General features: G+C 43.1%; 1 protein-coding gene across 12 annotated transcripts in view; it reads right to left on the reverse strand.

The window, feature by feature from the left end:
* Nucleotides 1-680: 680 nt before the first annotated feature.
* TIAM1 (TIAM Rac1 associated GEF 1) overlaps nt 681-21086 on the reverse strand; it is a 485833-nt gene continuing 465427 nt past the window's right edge. For all 12 annotated transcript variants that reach the window (XM_054468477.2, XM_054468475.2, XM_054468478.2 and 9 more), the window contains 6 exons: nt 18180-18288; nt 13135-13193; nt 12457-12559; nt 9290-9377; nt 6740-6912; nt 681-3091 (listed from right to left, as the gene is read on the reverse strand). In XM_054468477.2, coding sequence (XP_054324452.1) covers nt 2622-3091; nt 6740-6912; nt 9290-9377; nt 12457-12559; nt 13135-13193; nt 18180-18288 — 1002 coding nt within the window. In that variant the 3' untranslated portion in view covers nt 681-2621. The remainder of the gene's footprint in view (nt 3092-6739; nt 6913-9289; nt 9378-12456; nt 12560-13134; nt 13194-18179; nt 18289-21086) is intronic.

Raw genomic sequence — 21086 nt, forward strand, 5'->3', positions numbered from 1 at the left:
TCGAACTTCTAGCCTCAACTGCTCCTCCTGCCTCCCAGTTTTCTGCACTTGCAACAAGCTCCCAGTAACATTGACACTGCTGGTGTCAGGACTTCCACTGCGAGGAGCAAGTAGCTACACCACAGGGCTCCCCATACGCCAGGGAGAGGCTCTTCTAGTGACAGGAGACAATCTTTTCACTGAGGGCAGGAATGGATGGGGTAACGTTGACGGGTAAGGTTTGTAAGGGACTCGGGAGGGTGAGATGTGGGGACTCTGACAGGAAGAGAAAGGCAGCCCAAGACTGTATTTACCTTGTTTGGTGATTCTGTGAAAGACTCAGGCAGCAGGCCCCCGGTGATAAAACGTGGAGTGATTCAAGAGCTCAGTCAGCCAGTCGGAGCTCTGCACTTCACCCCAATATTTTCACAGGAACCTCCCCAGCCTGCTCCCATCGGGATAGGCAGGAGACTGGAAAAGAAACAGTGCCCAGTAGGGGCAACGTTAGGTCAAGATGCCAAGCAGCTGTAATGCACCTTTTTTGTTGTCGTTAAAACTTCAAGCTCTACCACAACAGCGTTCTCCTGATGATCACGAGTTATTTCAATAAATGGCATTCCCAGGAATCTTCTCCCACGGCCTGTCTCCTGCCGACAATTCATACTCATCCTCCCATCCAAAAAGGCATAGAACCGCCCAGACACTTTTCATTATTTTTATTGTTTGACAAGCATTTACAACGTTCCATTCATAGACCTAAAAACATAAAAATAGACCTTCTTTCAGCTTATAAAAGAAATATATAAGAACTTTTGACATAGACACGTCATGACCTTATGTACAAGAGACAATGGCACCCTCTCCAAGCACCAGACTTCCGAGTGTTTTCAGATGGATGTGTTGCACTGGAGCCAGTAAATGCGACGATTAGAAGCCTCTGCTTCCGTTTTCCATCTGGACGCGATCGAACCGGAGATGATATGGAAAAATGCAGTGATACAAAGGGTATAGAAACCATTCTAAAGCTTTTTAAGAAAACCAGAAGATATAGCAAAAATTTAATAGAATAAAACTTTCAAAAGATCAAGCTCGAAGCCCTGGAAACCCGAAAGGCGGGGGGAATACAGGGTGGGAACGCAGGAAAAGCAGGCAGAGGCACAAGAGCATGATGTACTGAACTCTCTATTGTCTGGAAATATAAAGTCATAACTGATTTTTATAAAATATAACTCCTAAAGCTACTATAAAATTCAGGTCTTTAAAGTACCTACTGATGTGTCAAACACCAAATAGATATTTTCCCCAAAAAGAAAGTTTTCATAGTATTTTAAACCCTTCTTAGGAAGTGGACATTGTGACATGGGAAAAGAAAAAGCTATAAACCTTTAAAAAAAAATTGAAAGTGCTATAACTTGTTTTTCTTCTTAGTATTTGGATATCTGTTTAGACTGTTAACGTTTTGAGCATGTTTACCCTGTTTCGTTGGCATGAAGAAAGTATTAAACACAAGAGAAGTTTTTAAAGAGGTTGTTCTGTTTAAAGGTTTGGTTATGGACTGTCAGGGAAGGGGAGGTAATCTATGGATGAAGATGCAATTTTGATGGAAAAAACCAATGATCACCATGGCAACCCCATGAGAAGGAGGCTCCCCTCCCTGCCATGTGCAACAGACACACACACCGCCCACCTGGGTGTCATGTTTAATCCAACCAAACTCCCATCTCAAATATAGATTCAAACATTAAAAAAAAAAAAATCCGCTTCTTGGAAGAAAAGTATATCCTTAGCATGAGCTTGTTGGCCTTTCATATATAAATATAAAACCACCACGCCTCATTCTCTCTGTAAAAGGTTATATCCTCATTTTTTAGGCTCAGGGATACACTAACACTGTAAAATTCTCATCTATTTGTGCCCCTGTATCTCAGGTAAAATACAAAAAATAGTGTTTCTTTTCTTTCTCTCAAGTGATAAATTTGGATCTCTTTTCAAAGAGTTTGGCATCTCTATAATTCTATGCAAAACTAGAGCTTCCGAACATGAACACAGAGTAAGACCAGCCATAGACCAAAACAGGAAGGAAAAAAAAAAGACACTCACTGAAACATGAATCGCCACCCTCTCCTCACACATTCTTAAAATACACAGAGATTCTCAGACATGGAAGAGGGAAGGGTACAGTCGGAACACTGCAAGCTGTACACATTTCATTTCATTTTGTGTGTGAAAGAGGTTTCCCCAACTAGGAGACTGATTTCAGATAGAAGGATCGTGTGTGTGCTACTGTCCCTTAAATTAATCTGTTGTACATCCGTTAACTCCTGGGGGTGATTTGCTTTCCAGTGCTATAGAATCTTTTTTCTTTTAATTGTTCAGGCCCTGATTAATTGAGAATAAATAAAAGCCCTTAGTAATATACAGAAGATAGGACTCAAGCTTATTTGGGATTCTGAGGAATTCTTTCTGATGTTGTTGAAAATGACAAAGTTGGGTGGCTACATGGCTTCAGAACCAAGTCAGCTGCCAAAACCGTGTGTGCAAGAGCGCGACCTAAGGGGACATTCTTGTCGACGGTACAGGAGGGTGAGCAGAGTTAGGGCAGGAAGTATCTACACACATTCTCTACAGGGCAGGTGACACAGTCAGATCTCAGTGTTCAGTTTCCTGGAGGGGGCAAAGTCTTCGCGCCTAACCCAAACGACTTCCTCGCTTGCGCTCTCCAGGCCTCCATTGATCCCCGACAGGGCAGCTTGCTTCTTGAGCTGCGCCATGCGGGACGCGTGACTATCCAGGGTTTTCCGGCCTCTTTCCCGCTGACTGATGGAGGTGGCCTGAAGCCGCTCCTGCAGGTCTCTGTCCACTGAGGCGCCCTTCACGGACTCACAGAACTCATCATCGTCACTGAGGATGTCTGTCTCCTTGATGTCATCTTGCTCCTCATACTGAGCAAGATCAAACTGCTCCTCTACCCATCGGTCAGTGTCCCCACCACCGGGGGGCTGCTGGGACTCTTTCTCCGGGCTGCTTGCGGAGACAGCATCAGAATCAATGGTAAACCTGTTTCGAGCCAGCCGCCGCCTCCTCCTCCCAAGAGACTTGCTTGGGGCAGACACTGCACACACACACAAAAATATAAAAATAAAACCCCCACATGCTTTACGTGAGATGAAAATCCAGAAAGCAAAGGACAGGAGAAAATAAAAACCAAAATGGTATGCATTGAATGCCTCGATGTCTTTTGGGGCTTAAAGTCTACATATCACCAATCTGTCTTGGAGCATTTACCTCGTCGAGGTATCTGGACTTAGAGGATGTTCTAGCAACTGATGCAAGGGCAAGGGGGAACCGGGGCACACAGGAGAGGTTGTAGGTTATGCGCAAAGGGGCACTCAACTCCCTCTGAAATAATCTATTATTCTAGCCTGTGCACCTAAGAGATGGGTAACACAGACTGCAGCTGCTCTCAAGTAGACAGACCACTGATGTGGGGATTAGTTAGTGAGTTAGTGTCCTCAATCCTGGCCATGTCCCATGGCCCAGTGCTATGAAGATCCCCAGGGCTGTCCCAGGGTTGTTTAGCTGGAATAGGTCTTTAGTAAGGGTGGGGGTGCATCTATGGTTTTGCTGTCTTTGTAGAATAGGCATCAAGGAGGCAGAAGCACCGGTCTAAGTTACTTGTTTTCTGGGAACTTGAACATAACATTTCTTGGGATCTGCAGTTAGATTAAGGGCACCACAACCCTCTTAGAGAGCCTATGAAAAAGAGTGGCTCTCAAAGACATGGGATCTTCAGTTATTTCCCTGTCTTCTTTCTGATAAAGTCCCACATGAGCTAGGAAGCTAAGCAAATGTGTGCCTTAGTCTCCCCCAATTACAGTCTGTGTATTACTCATTCTTCTACAAAGCAATTAACATATCAGTGCCTCAGTGGAATGAGAAATAAAAAACCAATGACATCCAAGCAGTTTGATCCACAAAGCGCTGTATAAAGTGACTACCAGTTAAGAAAAATTCATTCTTTCACCTACTGCCCTCTAGGAAGCCAGAATTAAAAACAAGCGAACAAAAGACACCATCCCATCAAGCCAACGATCCCACCACACACATACATGAGACTGCTCACAGGGAAGGCTGCTGCTTCTCCCTCAAGAGTGAAGCGGTTGTTGCATTAGACACGAAAAGGTGAAATGCAACACGGGCTTTCCAGTGGAGGGGAAGAGTCTCAATGCCAACTGGGAGCTGCTTTCCTGAAACCTAAGCCCCAGAACCATCCAATTGCTTCAGTGCTGCTAGAAGATGCCTCATGTCTCAATTACTGCCAAATGCAGCCTTGACTTCAAACCCAGCAGGCACAAGGTTAGAGAGGTCAACGAGGGGCTGAATTGGCTCCCACGGCAGCCATCCTCTGCTTCAGACCCCTGTGTATCCATCACTATTCCTGAGTGTTCCGCCATCTAAAACTGTGGAACAAATGGACACTACTGTTGGTTGAGGATGGGAATAAAAGCCATTTCCAGGTAAAATGGAAAAAGGGAATAGAAAACAGGAAAAAAAACACTGATTTCTATTGAGAAGAGACAAAAATTCTTGTTCACTTTTATCTCAGCACCAGCAAAATACAGCATCCCTCTCTCCAATCACTACATTAGAACTACTCCAACTCAAAGCTACTGGAAATATTTATTAATGATTTGCATGCTGAAGTATCTAGGAGTAAAGTGTGTTAATGTCTACATCTTTGAAATATGTCAAAAATAAGATGAGGTGATGGATGACAGATGGATTCTAACAGATGAGTGATAATGAGAATATAGAAAAACATTATAGAATATAGATGGTAGGTATGAATTCTTTCAGCTCTTCTATAAGTTTAAACGTTTTCATAAGAAAACAGGTAGAACAAAGAAAAAATTTTTTAATTGGATTATTGGCAGACGTATAGTACTTTAGGCTGAATACGGAAGCAGAGTTATTTGGCTTTACTATCCTAGCCAAACAGAACAGAGGGAGAAATAAACTACCTGGGTATTCAAGACAAAGCAAAATGAAGTATGAGTACCTGTTCCTAGTATGCTTAAGAACTCGGCTACCATTACTGGGTTCCTCCCAGTCTTTCAGGGATGCAATCTTTGACTATTTCCAGTGGTCACTGTTAAGACTGACCATCTATTGCTGTGCTCATCTACTCAGGCACCATTTTAAAATCCTCTGACATGAAGATTCTGAGGATAGTGAGATGCCTCCAAAGCAAAGTGATACAGACCTTCTTCAGCCAAAAATGAGCCACCAGGCAGAAAGATCTTTCAATCAGCTAAATCCAACAGGCTATGACATCAGGCTTTCTCTTGGTAATCATGATGATGGACAATGGTGTTAAATTGTGGGCTGGTTTTGTTTTCTTTCCAAATGGATCTCAGCAGGAAAACTTCTGAGAGACAGACTAACCATGCTTAGTTTCAAAGTGAATGCAGCTCTGAATTTAGGTTCTTTGATTAACAACTGAAACAGGTGAGTTCCCTGAGGTTGAGACACATATTCCCAAACCTTTTTAAACATTTCCCTAGCAAACAAGAGGGGCAGATAAGACAAATCCAAGACAAAAATCTCTAAAGTGAGTTATAAAGGACCAATAAACTATTCCTCCATGGGGACCCCATGAGAAACTGCGCATATGGACATATGAAAGACTCTTAGGATACCTCAGAAAACTTAGCAAAGTGCTGGGTGTTCACTGCACTAAGTTTTCAATATACATTTATCAATTGATTGGAGAAGAGGTTACAGTAACTAGTCCCCTAAATTAGTTAAATTTAAGGTGCTTAAAGAATGTAATATCCCATGTCAAGCCAGGTAGGTTTTGCCTATGAAAACCTTCAAGCATTCACACTTCTGTCCATCCCTCTTCAATAGGCAGGATGGTAATGGGGACAAAGGCCAGAAACTTTTCTGGCAAGTGCAAAGGGGGTCTCTTTTAATGAAATCCTCCCTGCAAAATTCTGGGCTGCCTCTTAAGAAAGGTTTGATCACAATGTTAGTATCTTGATGTCATTAAGTCCCTAAGTATTAAAACAGCCTTCTTCCTAGATACATTTATTTTACTTCTCTACTGCTCCACTGTAATGGATTATGTCCTACAAGAATATTTATACTGGGACCATTTAAACTCTAGATTCTTGTTTCCAAGAATAGCTCAAGGCTTCCCCGAATTAACATGGAGACTAAAAATAAAGTTGCAGGCCCAAGGCCAGGATAAAAACTGGAAGTGTCATGAGGGCTACCAACCCTAGGATCCTTACTATTGAGAGCAGGCACTGCTGTGCTGCCAGGCCATGAAGCCACCATGAACAGAGGGCTGTGACCTTGCTGAAATGTGACACACGGCTTTCTGCTAGACAAAGCTGGCTGTCATGCAAAGCAGCGACTCTCATTCTGCAAGCAGGCTGAGACAGCCTCTCCAGAAAGAGGATGTGTCTGCAACCCGACTTGGCAAATGAGGGAGGAGCTCACCAGCCAAAAGGAGAAGGGAGGCAAAGGGAAGGCTTGAGGGAGGACAAGAGGAATGTAGATACAGGGCGGATCCCCAGGAGCCCCTGGGAAGGAGGCAAGGGCAAGGAACCTCACATCAGGGAAAAACCGTCCTCCTACATCAGTCCCCACCAGGCCACACCTCACCCCCACTCAACAAGGAGGTCAAGCTCACTGGAGTTCTACTGCGGAGTGGGGGTGACGGGAATCTTGAACGTCCGAATCCCCACAGTACCTGCCCTGCTCATGGCCGGCCTGGCCCCCTTCAGTGCACACAATCTTTTGCCTCCAAAAGGGACATATTGCTGGGATGAGGGAAGGCTCTCGGTTTTGAGGAGCTGTCTTCTGTGCTTATCGCGCAGGATTGAATGCACAGCCTTCAGGAAATCCTTTCGGCTCTCCGGGGAGCTAGGAAAAGAAGATTTACAGATGTTAGAGAATCAGGGCTTAACACATGGGGAACTTCTAAGGTTATAAGGTGCAACCAAATAAATATCCCTTAAGGCCAAAGGTTAAAGACTGAGGCCTTGACTCCAATTTCTATGCTGAGCGGTGATTTCATGCCAGTGATAAAGAGCACATAACTCCTTTCCCTTCATGCTTTGTGATCCATCTCCTGCCGCTGATGTCGGGCAGAGCAGCCCATTAACGAACAGATCTATGGACAGTCAGAGTTTGTACCAAGAAGCTGCCAAATTCTGCTCCTGGCACTCAAGGCAGAGCTTTTCATTATAAAATGTTTTTGAGGGTAAATGAACCACAAGATTCTCGCAGCTCTGCAGAGCACCCAAAGGCCGACGTCTCAACGTTCCTAATGTCCTCTAGAGCTGAGCTCCCTCCTGGTAAATATCAACAGTTCCCATGACACATTTCAACATGTATATATTAAGGCTATAAAGAACTATAAAATCTTCCCAAGTCCTAATTCTCATGGTTAAAAAAAAAAAAAAAAAAAAAAAAAGTGCTTCCTAGGTAAGAGTTATTTTTCTTGTTATATTCCCCATATTTTTACACAGGTAAGTTTCACCTGGTATTCCTTATTAACAATAAATACGGCATCCGTGTAGGCAGGGCTACTAAACCCCATGGACCTTACCAACAAAATCACAAACAGATGAGCCAAAATAGACAGTAAAGGTGGTGCTCAAACCCCACGAGGTTATACAAACAACATTTCACTTGTCGTCCTGACAGCTTCCCGGGGATCTGCCCTTTGTTGACCTCTGTCACCCAACACAGAGAGATCTGATGTAGCGACACAAAAATGGGTTTTGAGGTTAAATCCACCATTCATTTTCTTTTTCTTTCTTTTTTTGACACAGAGTCTCGCTCTGCCACCCAGGCCGAAGTGCAGTGGTATGATCTTGGCTCATTGCAACCTCCATCTCCCAGGTTCAAGTGATTGTCCTGCCTCAGCCTCCCAACTAGCTGGGATTAAAGGCGCCTGCCACCAGGCCTGGCTAATTTTTGTATTTTTAGTGGAGATGGGGCTTTGCCATATTGGCCAGGCTGGCCTTGAACTCCTGACCTCAAGTGATCCACCTGCCTTGGCCTCCCAAAGTGCTGGGATTACAGGCGTGAGCCACCATGCCCGGCACCAGTGTTCATTCTCTATAAGGCCTTAGGCAAAGCACCATCTCTAAGCCTTGCTTCCCCATTTGTAAACTGGAGTAAGAATAGTATTAGGTTGGTGCAAAAAATAATTGCAGTTTTTGCCATTAAAAGTAATGGCACTTTTAATTACTTTTAATGGTAAAAACTGCAGGTGCTTTTTGTAGCAACCTAATACCTAGGTCTGACTAAATGAAATAATGAATGTAGGGTGTTTAGCATAGTTCATGCTTGGTAAAGGTATCTTCTTACCATACTAACATTATAAAATATTGCTAATAATCGTAATATTGATTCTATTGTCTTTTGTAAGTAATCCATAGTACGTTAGTACTCACTGTGTGAGGTACTGGGTAATTACTGAGTAAATCACTGAGTATTTATGATTAAATTAAAGTTGGCCGGACGTGGTGGCTCACGCCTGTAATCCCAGCACTTTGGCAGGCCGAGGCAGGCAGATCACGATGTTGGGAGATCGAGACCATCCTGGCTAACACGATGAAACCCCGTCTCTACTAAAAATACAAAAAATTAGCCGGGCATGGTGGCACGTGCCTGTAGTCCCAGCTACTCGGGAGGCTGAGGCAGGAGAATTGCATGAACCCAGGAGGTGGAGGTTGCAGTGGGCCGAGATCACGCCACTGCACTCCAGCCTGGGCGACAGAGCAAGACTCTGTTTCAATAAATAAATAAATAAATAAATAAATAAAAGCATGATTCAATACAGGCACATTTAAAGACAAATATATTAAATGCCATCTGTTGAGGTCATCCATCTTATATTTTTAGAAAAATAAAAGAATAGGTTTCATATGGGAGAAGACCTCAAATTCTCATGGGGGAGGGAGAGAAGAGAAGGAAGGGCAAAAGAGGGTGTCAGGGTAGAAGAAAAACAACAAGAAATAAGTAGAAGCCCACATCATGAGCCCAGCTTCCCCTCAAGACGTGCAGGTGATCAACACAGGCTGACCTCCGTATGTGCTCCAAATGATCAGGAATCCCGATAACACCTTCACAAGCTGTAAGCTCCTCCCAGCTGACTCTCCATTTACTGCATCTCAGCGATGTTACAGTACAAACAATGTACCAAACACCAGAACACAACGTAAGACACCAAATCGTTCCAATCTGCAGAAATGTCAACACGGCCTCGACTTTACAGGCCCGGGCTTACCTGCAGCACAAGTGGAAGACCCTCTCCGGCCTCCCTTCAGACTCGGATTTTACATGGACAATTTCACACACGGCATTTGCCTCTGCATCTAAAGAAATTAAAACAACAATGAGTCAGGGTATGTTTCAAGTGGATTTATTTACATGTTTGCAAAAGCATTTTCCAGCTATGATAGAGGATTAATAATGCAGAACTGTATAAGATCAAAGATATTTTCCTATTATTCCACGATCTAAAGAGATGAAGCGACTGAAAGCTTAACGGATGCAAAGAAGAGAACACTTGGAAAATTTCCAGTTGGTAAAATCTTCTAGATGGTCTAAAAGGCCAGTCAATCATACTGACTGAACTCACTTTTTTTTCCTTTTTTCTTTTTTTTTTTTTTTTTTTGAGACAAGAGTCTCACTCTGTCATCCAGGCCGGAGTGCAGTGGTGTGATCTCGGCTCACTGCAACCTCTGCCTCCCAGGTTCAAGTGATTCTCCTGCCTCAGCTTCCTGAGTAGCAGGGATTACAGATGTGCACCCCATGCCCGGCTAATTTTTGTATTCTTGGTAGAGACAGGGTTTCACCATGTTGGTTAGGCTAGTCTCGAACTCCTGATCTCATGATCCACCCGCCTCGGCCTCCCAAAGTGCTGGGATTACAGGCGTGAGCCACTGCGCGTGGCCTGAACTCAACTCTTTCAGCCATGCAGTCTGTTTAACTGAACTGTGCATTTCAATTAAATGATTAGTTGTTTTGGCAACAGTTGGACTAAATGGAGCCAAAGCCTCCTATGCAGATTTCATCTGGCCAGGGATATGACAGGTAAGCCTTTGCTGTCTGTTAAGGGAGCCTTCCCCCAGGTGGCTGGGCCTAAAGCCCTGGAGACCTAATGGCGTTTCTCATTCCCAGCCTACCCCTGGAGTCTACTTTGAACGCAGCAGAAAATGGTATATCAAGAAGGTAAGGGACAATTTTAAAATAATTTTGAAGCTCTGTAGTGCCTATAATAGCATAGTATTTTAAGTCATGAATAAAGTGTTTGTGAAAGGAACAATTCACTGCAGACATTCAGGCCATACATTGTGAAGTCTCACTTTTATCCAGTGGTTCAGAACCCTGGTCACAAACCCTCACTGTGGTTGCATGATTTAACCGTAACCAGAATCTATCTGCAAAAAATTTTACAAACTTTCCAAACTAAGATAAAAACCTAGAAATTCCATGTTCTGATTCTCAAATCCACTAGAGTGGATTTCATAATGAAAGACATCTTGACTAGTCTTAATAACTCAACTAAAATAAGCTTTTATCTTGATGGTTTTAAACTTGACTTGAATGAAAAATAGAGAGAATGGAATGTCGTATTACAAAGATGGCTTTGTCTTCAAAATTTGAAGTTTTTATGTGTTTACTCCTCAACGCAGGCGAAATTCCTGGCTTAGAAGCTGCCAGTTTGCTACAGAAATAAACTTTCCATTTGTAAACCTGGCACGAGGAAACAAAAGAACTAGATCATTCATAACCTACGATTCTAAGTAAGACTTTAGTATTTAAGTGCTCAAACCTCAAAATGCTATGTGTTGCTGCCCTAGACTCACAACTTCCAGGTGCCTGCAAATTCATGTATAAATCAATTTTGCAAATCACATCATAAGTAAAAGGGCATCCGGCAAATCTCTACTGGAAGCTTAGAGAGAAACCTTCTAAAACAAATAATCATTCCAAATGTATTTGCCCTACATGGTTTTTGCATTTGAGTTTTCCTACTGTAAGGCAGAAAAACTGTGAAGGAAGAGACGCCTCATTTAATTTGGAAGAGTAACTCAAAGTGTGCCAAATATGCCAAGAGGGTTCTCCTCATGACGTTGGACTAGGGTGGGTTGGTTTTCTGAGGATCAGATCCAGTTTTACTGCTTATGACAAGTGGAAGCAAGGAGAGGCTAAAAAACAGAAATTGGATAGTAGGAACTTAATGTTCATCTTAGATGCCAAAAGCATAAAATAGAAATTCACTTGGTCATGCACCTGCAGGTCTCTACCACCAGGGCTTTTCTTGATGAAAGCTGCACCTGCTGTCCAAGTGGGACAGGGAACAGATGTGGCTAAAGAGTTTCCACTTGACTCTCCAGAGATGCTCATTCCAGGATGCGCCTGGGAGAGCCACACAGCCCATTCCTCCTCTTGAGAACTTGGCCTCAAATTAGTCCCAGGATGGGGAGCTTCTGGGTCACAGAAATATCACTTTTCTTACTCAGTACCCTGCTACTCATGTGTTTAAAGCATCGTCTAATTATATTATCAAGTATACTCATAGCTACCCAACAACTCACTTCACTGCTATGTGGATCATAGAAAAAGAATCAACATTTCAGGCTGGGCATGGCAGCTCATGTCTGTAATCCCAGCACTTTGGGAGGCCAAGGCGGGAGGCTTGCTTCAGCCCAGGAGTTCAAGACTAGCCTGGGCAAAATAGCAAAACCCCACTTCTACAAAATATTTAAAAAATTAGCTGGGTGTGCTGGCACATGCCTGTAGTCCCAGGTACTAGGAAAGGATAGCTTGAGCCTAGAAATTTGAGGCTACAGTGAGTTACGATTGCACCACTGCTCTCCAGCCTGAGCAATGGAATGAGACCCCATCTTTAAAAAAATTAAAATAAACGTAAAAAAGAATCAACATTTTAAAAGCCTTCACACTAATACCAAAGATAAAGATTTGTAATGCTTTAGGGAAAAAACATGTGTAGTCAATGCTTTTTGGTGCTTTTGGTGGTATTTTTGGATCTCTCAGTTGAAAGGCAAGTGAGTAGTTTACGTGGGCTTTGTTTGCTCACAGTCTCAAGGATTCTTTCAAGCAGCACAGGCTCACTGTACTCAGATGGTAGTCATTATAGTATTAATCTATAGAATAGAATAACTAGAATCTTTTCCAGGAATTTTGAAGACATTACACATCCATTCACTCAGTTCATTCATTCACTTGATTCATTCATTCATTCAATATTTAATCAATGGCTGGGTAAATAAGAGGCAATAGAGAGATCGAGAGACAAGAGAGTTAAGCATAGGAAAAAAAAAAAAGACGGTAGAAGGGTTAGACCAAGAGTGTGGATTCAAACAAATAATTCCTACACACACCAGAAATATGTGTGTGAAATACCCAGCACAGGTGAGAGTTTACCTGCACTCGCCAAAGCTCGAACCTGCAGCGCTTCCGTGGGGATCATGTGTCGAAATCTGAAGGGGTCCCAGTCCTCATAAATGGAAAGCCTGTGCGATCCTACCTGCAGAGGAGAAGGAACCAGCTGCATAAGAAGAATCTAACCTGCCCCGGACCAGTTCCCTGCATTTTCTAAACCAGCGACAGACTCTCACGCAGTAACTCCAGGCGTGCCCAAAGGATCTTCACCCCCATGAGCTCCTGTCCATCCAGCAGGAAGTGAGAGGCTGCGTGATAAATACGTTGAGGGGAGGGTATGCAAAGAAGTTTGCTAAGCAAATGCAGTGAAGAGAGACACACAGAGAAGAGGAGAAAAGGGATCCCAAAAGAAGAACAGGGGCAACAGAGAAGGGGAAAAGTAGCGTTAGGAAGGTTCTGGGCCATGGCAGACCCAATTGCCAATTGAGTCCAGTTGGTTCCAATTCACAAAAATGAGACCAATTCATTTTTGTGCTCTAAACATAAGCCTGCCTGAAAAGATGGCAGGATGGGTGATCTCAAGCATCCTTAGCAAATGCTTAAGAAAGAACAAAGATCATAAAAAGGCTCATACTGACAAAATGGTAGACTTACGCAGACATAACTGATAAGCAGATAGAGAAATAGTTTTAAACCATGGGGTGACATAAGATGTCTTACAAGTTTCTTCTTCTGTTTGGAACCATCTTTATACACAAGGACCACAGCAGTTTTGAAGACTGGAAAAAATAAAATAAAGACAGTTATGGTATGTCATGTGTAGGGTTTTCCCCTTGACATCACTAACTTGTAGTAATAAACACTACAGTTCTGAAGAGGACATCGAGATCCCAGTTAACTGACTCCCGCCCACCTTCCATTCATTCATCACATCTGTGAAAATCAAAAGCCTATTGAGACACAAGTTTCCAGGTTCAAAATAAACATAGAAAGCCTACATAAATGCAAATAACCTATGCCCCAAAAAACTTTTGCGTAAAATATGTTAGGTATGATAGCATTTCAAGGTTAAAACTTCAGCTGATACATATTCAACAAAAATGTACTAATTCAGTAGATGGAGGAATAATATAAACGGCTTTCACAATAACAATGCAGTTGCTGAAGATGATTTACATTTATGCAAATTAAGGTAATAGTGCACATAGACAGTGATAATTTAGGAAATATAACTCATCTTTTGACCTAAAAAAACAAAAATGAGTTTATGAAATAGAATTCAACTGTACGTCTTCCAGAATGACTGAATCAGAGTAAGCTCTCTAGGAGTGGTAAACATGTAGTTTCATTCTTATATTCTTTCGGGGGTGGGGAGATACAATGGAGCTACGCATAATCTTCCAGAAAATTCGTTTAGGAATGCCAAGCACATTTAACCTGCAGTGATTCTGATTCTTCCTAGAAGGAGAAGTAGAGTTGGCACCCAGAAGGAATAGAAGGGTGACTGACTCCTGCCTGGCCTTTGTTCTCTGTGTCAGGGTCTCTGCTATGGTCCAAATGTTTGTGTTTCCCCAAAATTCACACCTTGAAACTAATCACCCTTGTGATGGTTTCAGGAGGTGGGCCTTTGAGAAGTGATCAGGCCCTGAGGACTCTGTCCTCATGAATGGGATGAGTGTCCTTATAAAAGAGACTTGAGAGAGATGCCTTGACCCTTTCGCCCTATGAAGTCACAGCGAGGAAGTAGGAGAAAGCAGGATCTTGGACTTCCAGCCTCCACAACTGTGAGAAATAAATCTCTGTTGTTTGGAAGCTGGCCAGTTTATATTTTGTTATAGCAGCTCAAATGGACTAAGATAGTCTCCATTATCCCTTCATACTCTGACCCCAAGGAATAGCCCAGTCACACAGCAGCTGAAGGAGGCACAGCCTTGTATACCAGACACAGAATTACAAAAGGAACAAACATTCAGAGAATTCTCAGGGATGGGCCACCAGGCTCACAGGCCCTTTGGAGGCCAATCGGAAGTATCTGGTTCAATTTCTATCCTACGTAGGGCAGGTCAGTCTTGTCTCCTCTTTGTGTAAGATCACGCTAATCTCCACTGCAGGGAAATAAGCCCTGAGATGCAAAGAAACTGACTCCAGCCACTCGGTCTAGATTGCCCGCAGCCCTTCACACCTCACAGCATCTGACCCCTCAAGGTTCCCAGAGCACAGACTGGCAGTTTCCCTCCAAAGATTCACACTGACCTGAGGAGCCCACACCAGCTCTTCACAGCAGCTGAGCACAAGCAACCTGAGAAGCCCCTTCATTTCCACTATGAAGCCTTCAGAAATCACAGAGGCTGGGACAGCTAGGTTCTCTTAGAAATGAAAGAGCTCTACCCCAATGACTCTAATCTCAGAAGCGCCACCATGCCACTGGGACCACAGCTCAATGCTGATTCCCTCGATTTCCCTCAATCTTAACCATTGTGGATCACAGCAGGAGGGCCAGAGAGTAAGCTTCAGCCTGGCACCGGGACCTCAGCCTCTCCCTTAAACTTTCCCTAACCCTCAGAGCTAGTGTTACTCAAGTGACTCCACAGTGTTGCCCGATCCCTTCAGACATGGCCTTGATGATCTCCAAAACTCATGCTATCTTTGCCAGCCTAAAGCATCCGTTCTGTGCCCCAAAAGGTGAATGTCAAATACCCTTCAAGGCAGAAGGCTATTTCTATTTTTGTTTGTTTTTGTTTAAGGCAACGATTACCAACATTTGGCACACATGAGCCATCCTGTGACACATCAAGGTGCTTCGTTGGCAGCAAGTCAACTTCGGTTTCAGAAGAAAGCTGCACTGTTTCCTGAGGTTAGAGGTTTAAACCAAAACAAGACGACAACCACATTTTAACCCCAAATCTGCCGACTGAGGGTAACCATGATCCTTCCTTCACAGCACCTCTTCCTTATTTCAACTCCTTGCTCAGCCTCTCTGCTAGTTCTGCCTTGCTACTTGAAATCACACCCAAACCATCAAACTTGTCTCTTTAACGACTGGGAATCCACAGAAGCTCGTCATGACTACAGCCTTTGTTCATAATCCCAATTTTAATCCTTCCCCTTCTCTTTCCTATTACTCTGGAGAGGATTCTGAATAATGATAAACATGTCTTGTATCTCAGAGCCTTCAGTTTTTCTCTTATGAACTACAGCCCCTACTGAGTTTGCTGACAGTGTGATGCCCTGAAGCTGGAGTATGCAGTCTCCATTTACACCAGGGACAGGTGCTATGGGCCCGCCTTCCTGGAGGCAGCTCCCACACTCACTTCTCATAAACAGCCCGGGAGGCAGGGAACAGAGTAATGCAGAGTCCACTATCGGAGCCTGTGCAGAAAGTGGCACCTAAATCCCCAACCTCAAAACCAGCATTTTCCTGAATCACTTACATCATGGGTTGGCAAACAAGGGCCTTCAGGACAGACCCAGGCCTGCTGCCGCCTGTGTGGTGCAGCTGCTGATCCAGCCATCTCATTCATTTACATGTTATCTATGGCTGCTTCTGGCTCCAGTGGCAAAGCATGTGGCCTCTTGGCCCAAAGCCTAAAATGTACTATGTAGCCTTTAACAGAAAAGAGGGTCAGGCGCGGTGGCTCACGCCTGTAATCCCAGCACTATGGGAGGCCGAGGCGGGTAGATCACAAGGTCAAGAGATTGAGACCACCCTGGCCAACATGGTGAAACTCCGTCTCTACTAAAAATACAAAAATTAGCTGGGCATGGTGGTGCACACCTGTAGTCCCAGCTACTCGGGAGGCTGAGACAGGACAATCGCTTGAACCTGGGAGACAGAGGTTGCAGTGAGCCGAGAACGCACCATTGCACTCCAGCCTGGCAACAGAGCGAGACTCCGTCCCAAAAAAAACCCAAAAAGAAAACAAAACAAAACAGAAAATAGTTTGCCAACCCATTTTCTCCTACTTAAATTATTTTCTTATTCTAAATCTCTTGATTTCTAACTACAGTGAATCTGTAAAACTGAGGGCAAAGCCATGAAAAATCTAAATGTTGACCTCTAGGATTGCTAGTCTGTAGTCCCACATCACTGTGTGGGTCATTTACATCAATATCCCGCATCCCATGAATGACCCATTAAGCAGCATCGGGAGATCCCAGACTCCTCCAAGAAGAAATCACTACAGAAGAAACACAAGTGGTGATGTTGAAAAGAAAGCAAATACTACTGCCCCCCTCCCCCAAAACACCTACCCCATCAAAAACTAACAACTTCTTAAAATACCCCCAATATTCCTTTGAATGGCCTATTTAGTCACACGCTTTCTCTGCACTTACATTTGTTTTGTTTTGTTTTTTTGAGACAGAGTCTTGCTCTGTCACCCAGGCTAGAGTCCAGTGGAACGATCTCAGCTCACTACAACCTCTGCCTCCCGGGTTCAAGCGATTCTCCTGCCTTAGCCTCCCAAGTAGCTGGGATTACAGGCAACTGCCACCACATCCAGCTAATTTTTGTATTTTTAGTAAGGACGGGGTTTCACCATATTAGCCAGGCTAGTCTTGAACTCCTGACCTCAAGTGATCCGTCCACCTTGGCCTCCCAAAGTGCTGAGATTACAGGCGTGAGCCACCGCGCCTGGCCTCCTTTGTTATTTTTAATGAAATGACATCAACAGGTACAGGGGCTCTTTAGAAATTTTGGGAATATCAGTAACTTTTCAATGAAGGCTAAGTGATCGAAATAGAAAATCCAATGAATCTTTGCATTAAATACTTTTATTTTAAAATCACTAGGACATTCCATTTGGGGATACTTTGTTCACATCACAGAGGAAAAAAAAAGTTTAGTTAAGAAGGAGTAAGCAACCTCCATTCCCAGCAAGCCCACAAAAATAATATAAGGTAAGAGAATAGGCCAGATTTCCATTATATTATGTTCCTACCCATGAGTCTTTTAGCAAGAGGCTACAACAAAATGCAACCTAAAACAAAAGCATGGAGTGTTGATAGTTTTATATTCATGCACAACACAGCAATATGCCAATAAGCATTTACATTGCAACAACAAGCTATGTTTCCTAAATTATATGCTAACCCATGTTTTTTCTCTCTCTCAAAAAGCATATTACAATACAATCACATGAGATCTCTAATTGCAGCAATTGCATCCATCTAAACTGGTTTATTAAAAAATAAGTCATTTGCAAACATCTCTAATTTCACTAGTATTGAGTGGCAATGTGATCGAGATGCACCTCACAGCTGATCCAGGCACTCCAGAGTTGCCACAACAGCTCAGCTGAGAACCAGCATCCTAAATCCTGGTCTTAAGACCAAACAGCAACAAAGTCAGGAAGCAAATAAAAGATCTAGGATTGGGGGGGTCTCAGAAACAGAGGCCATTTTGTCTTGATTTTTCACTTTATTTTTCCTTGGTTTATAATTAACCCATTATTTTGAAAAGATACGCAGAGCAGCAGCCAAAAAAAAAAAAAAACATTCTTTTCCTGCCTCTGTGTTTATGTCTGGGATAGACTTGGGCACAGCCATTTCCACCCACCCATGTGGCTGAGTGACCACATAGGGCAATTTAACTCGAAGGTTTCATTTAGTGTTTGTGAGATGTTGGTGGCTACGGCAGGAAGACCGATTCAAGTAACTGCAATTAACTTTATTTTTAATCATTTGGGTCTTGAAAAAGAAATGTTCTTGTTTTGAAAAATAAGCTAGACTTTTCCCCCTCCATAAAACCCTTTTCTGATACACACCGAATGCTGCCAACTCTGGTTCCTTTTTCCACTTGCCCAGCGAGGCCGGCGGGTTCAGCCAGATCACGGTGGTGTGCAAAAGCAGGTCTCCCATGCTCAGATCTGCAACCTGAAAGCCAGAGACGTGAGAAAGCTTACTGGGTGGTGTTATCAATACTCAGATTTTCATGACGTTTGAAAATTCAGCATGCTGTTATTAATTTTACTTCAAGAAAATACTGCTCCTAAAAACATTTGCCTAAATATGTGAGATAATGCTAAGTTTAACTGCTTGATTTAGCCATTCCACAATGTAACATATCAAAACATCATGTTGTACACCATAAATACATAAAATTTTTACTTGTCAATTTCATGTTTTTGAGAAAAGAAATAGCACCAAAATGACAGATTACATTTTTAAAAAATACTTTCAATTTGTGACTGTCTCAGTAAACACCACCTCCCATCAAAACAGGCTGAAGATACAATATCCAGTTAACCTTTCCAATGGCAAATAATAGTATCATTATGTTCTAGCCAAGTTTGAGCTAGGAACAATACAATGAAATTTTAACGAAAAAAAAAATCCTTTAATTCATATGAAATCTCCTAATTGAAAAATAAATTCTCTCCATTCCCAAAGAAACACATGGAATACAGGGGACAGAAAAGGCTCATCTTTTTTTTCCCCCTTTATTCCATGCTTGTCTACTAGAATTTCAGAAAAGGATGGCAAATAGGTACAAACTGGTACAAAATTCACATGCAGTTAGTCAAAACTGATCTACAAAACTGGAGATGTTCTGTGTTCAGAGACAGTTTCCCAAGGAGATGCTAATGGCCGTCCACGACAAAGATCCACCCCCAGATAACTGCAGACATTTCCACTAGTGAGTATCCACTTTTGGGAAGTGTAAGCAAATCATTTCTTCTTGCAATCCATTTCAAAGCCGACTTTATTTCACTTTAGATGAGGGAGAGAGAAGACAATAAAGAGTTTGAAAATTCCTCTATTGGCACAGGCAGCGTGAATGCTGGAATCCCAAGAGACCATGAGGTTTAGGCACTCACCCCCAGTGGTCACATGCTAAACTGTCTCAGACAGACAAGTGCTGGTTGCAGAACCATCTAGACACGATGATCCAGAGAGTCTGATGCAAGTTCAATGTCTATGACTCACAACAGTCCCGTCTGCTTTTCCCACTGGAGTCACTGACCTCCTTCCAAATCTAGCTGGGTTTCCTATACAGCAGCAACCTGGCAACCCTCCATTGAATGCAGTGCAGTTGGGATTGCCCTTCTCAAGCCATCAAAACAGGCTATCGTGCTGAAATGTGGCTCCATCAGTACAGGATACAGAGGTATTGTTGCCTCCCTTGATTGGGATTATTATAATCATCACTGTCATTATTACTGAGCTATAGTACCATTAGTACAACCAAGGGTTAAAATAATTTTTAAGCAGCCATATTATTTTGTCTGTAGATATTAAGTAACTCATCAACCAAACTCCCAGGATATGATCAGCCAAGGTAATGACATAGTCTCCACTACCTATCCCCCAAAGACCCACATAGAAGAGGAGGAGTTATATACAAAAGTCAAATTCCCAGAGGCCACAGGCCCTGGGAGTACGTCTTTAAAAGTGATTAAAGGCCAACATGGTAGACTGTCCAAACTCTACTTCCTCCAACAGAATTACATTATCTGCACCTTCTGCCATGTGATTTTCCAGCACCTCCCACTAGACTAGGCAGGGTACACACATCGCTGCCCAGATGACTTTGGGTGTAGGCATGTGACTTAGCGCCCACCTTCCAGCCATGGGAAAGACTTGCCCAAGACAGCCATTGCTGCTTCAGCCTGGATCCTGGAAGGAAGAGACAAGGAGCACACCAGAACCTTCAGAACTGGAGCTAACCAAGAGAAACCAAACCTTGGTTGACCTACAAAGCCACATATGAGATAAATATTTATTGTAGAGAACCACTGAGATTTCAAGTTATTTGTTACACAACTTAAAATGGGCTGATGCTGTGCCTGTGCACAAGTTTTTTTCTCTGGACAAGCTTCCCATGGCAAGTGGACTAGGTGGTCAGGGTGCTCCCTCTGGCCATAGCCTCTCTCTGGGGCTTCCACTGGTTCCCTTCTGAATCCTCCTCCCAAACCCCAAGAGAGAGTTCTGCTGGGATGCCCTACTGAGTCAGCATTTTTAAGGACTTCTTTTAAGGGGAAATGCCCTCTTGCATTCTTCTTCCGCCTAGTTAAGCAAAAGGGATTTCTTAGCCCAACTCCCCAGAGTTTAACATGGGGGTAGGAGGTTGAAGGCCCAGTTTCATCAAAAAGCTGTTTCTTTGCCAGCTTTGTTCTCTGTGAGCCTATTTGCCTTCAGAGATATCTTAAGGAATGTTGGTTGAAGACAGGATTCAGGTACCTTGTGTTCCTAGAATGTTACCATTTCACAGTAAACCTGCTGTTACCAGCAGATACTGATAAATGTTCCTATTCCTCTTTACAAACTTCATCAATCCATTCTAGGCTGTTACTTCATATTGCCACTAAGAGGGAACCACAAGGCTCAGGAATTCAGAAATTACTCTTGTGAAAATCTGAATTTAATTTGGGTACCTCCACAATCACCTGCCTGAGTCTCCATAATTCTTCCAATATACTGCTGAGAGCAGTGGAATAGAATTGTCATTGATCTTGGCATAGACCATCCTATTTCCCAAGACTCATTCTCCCTAGGGTTTTGTTCTTATGGCATTGAGGCTGCTGCAACCTTTCCAGTTTAAAGGCCATTCTCCTCAATGGAAGAAAAAGAGATGAAATGGGGCTGAAGATTTGAGTAAAACCAACTGCCTTTGAGTAATTGATTCCCACTGGGGGTCTGTTTCCTGCTCGTTTGTCTTATCCTTCCGCAAC

The sequence above is a fragment of the Pongo pygmaeus genome, chromosome 22 (genome assembly GCF_028885625.2).
Source record: "Pongo pygmaeus isolate AG05252 chromosome 22, NHGRI_mPonPyg2-v2.0_pri, whole genome shotgun sequence".
Lineage (NCBI taxonomy): Eukaryota > Metazoa > Chordata > Mammalia > Primates > Hominidae > Pongo > Pongo pygmaeus.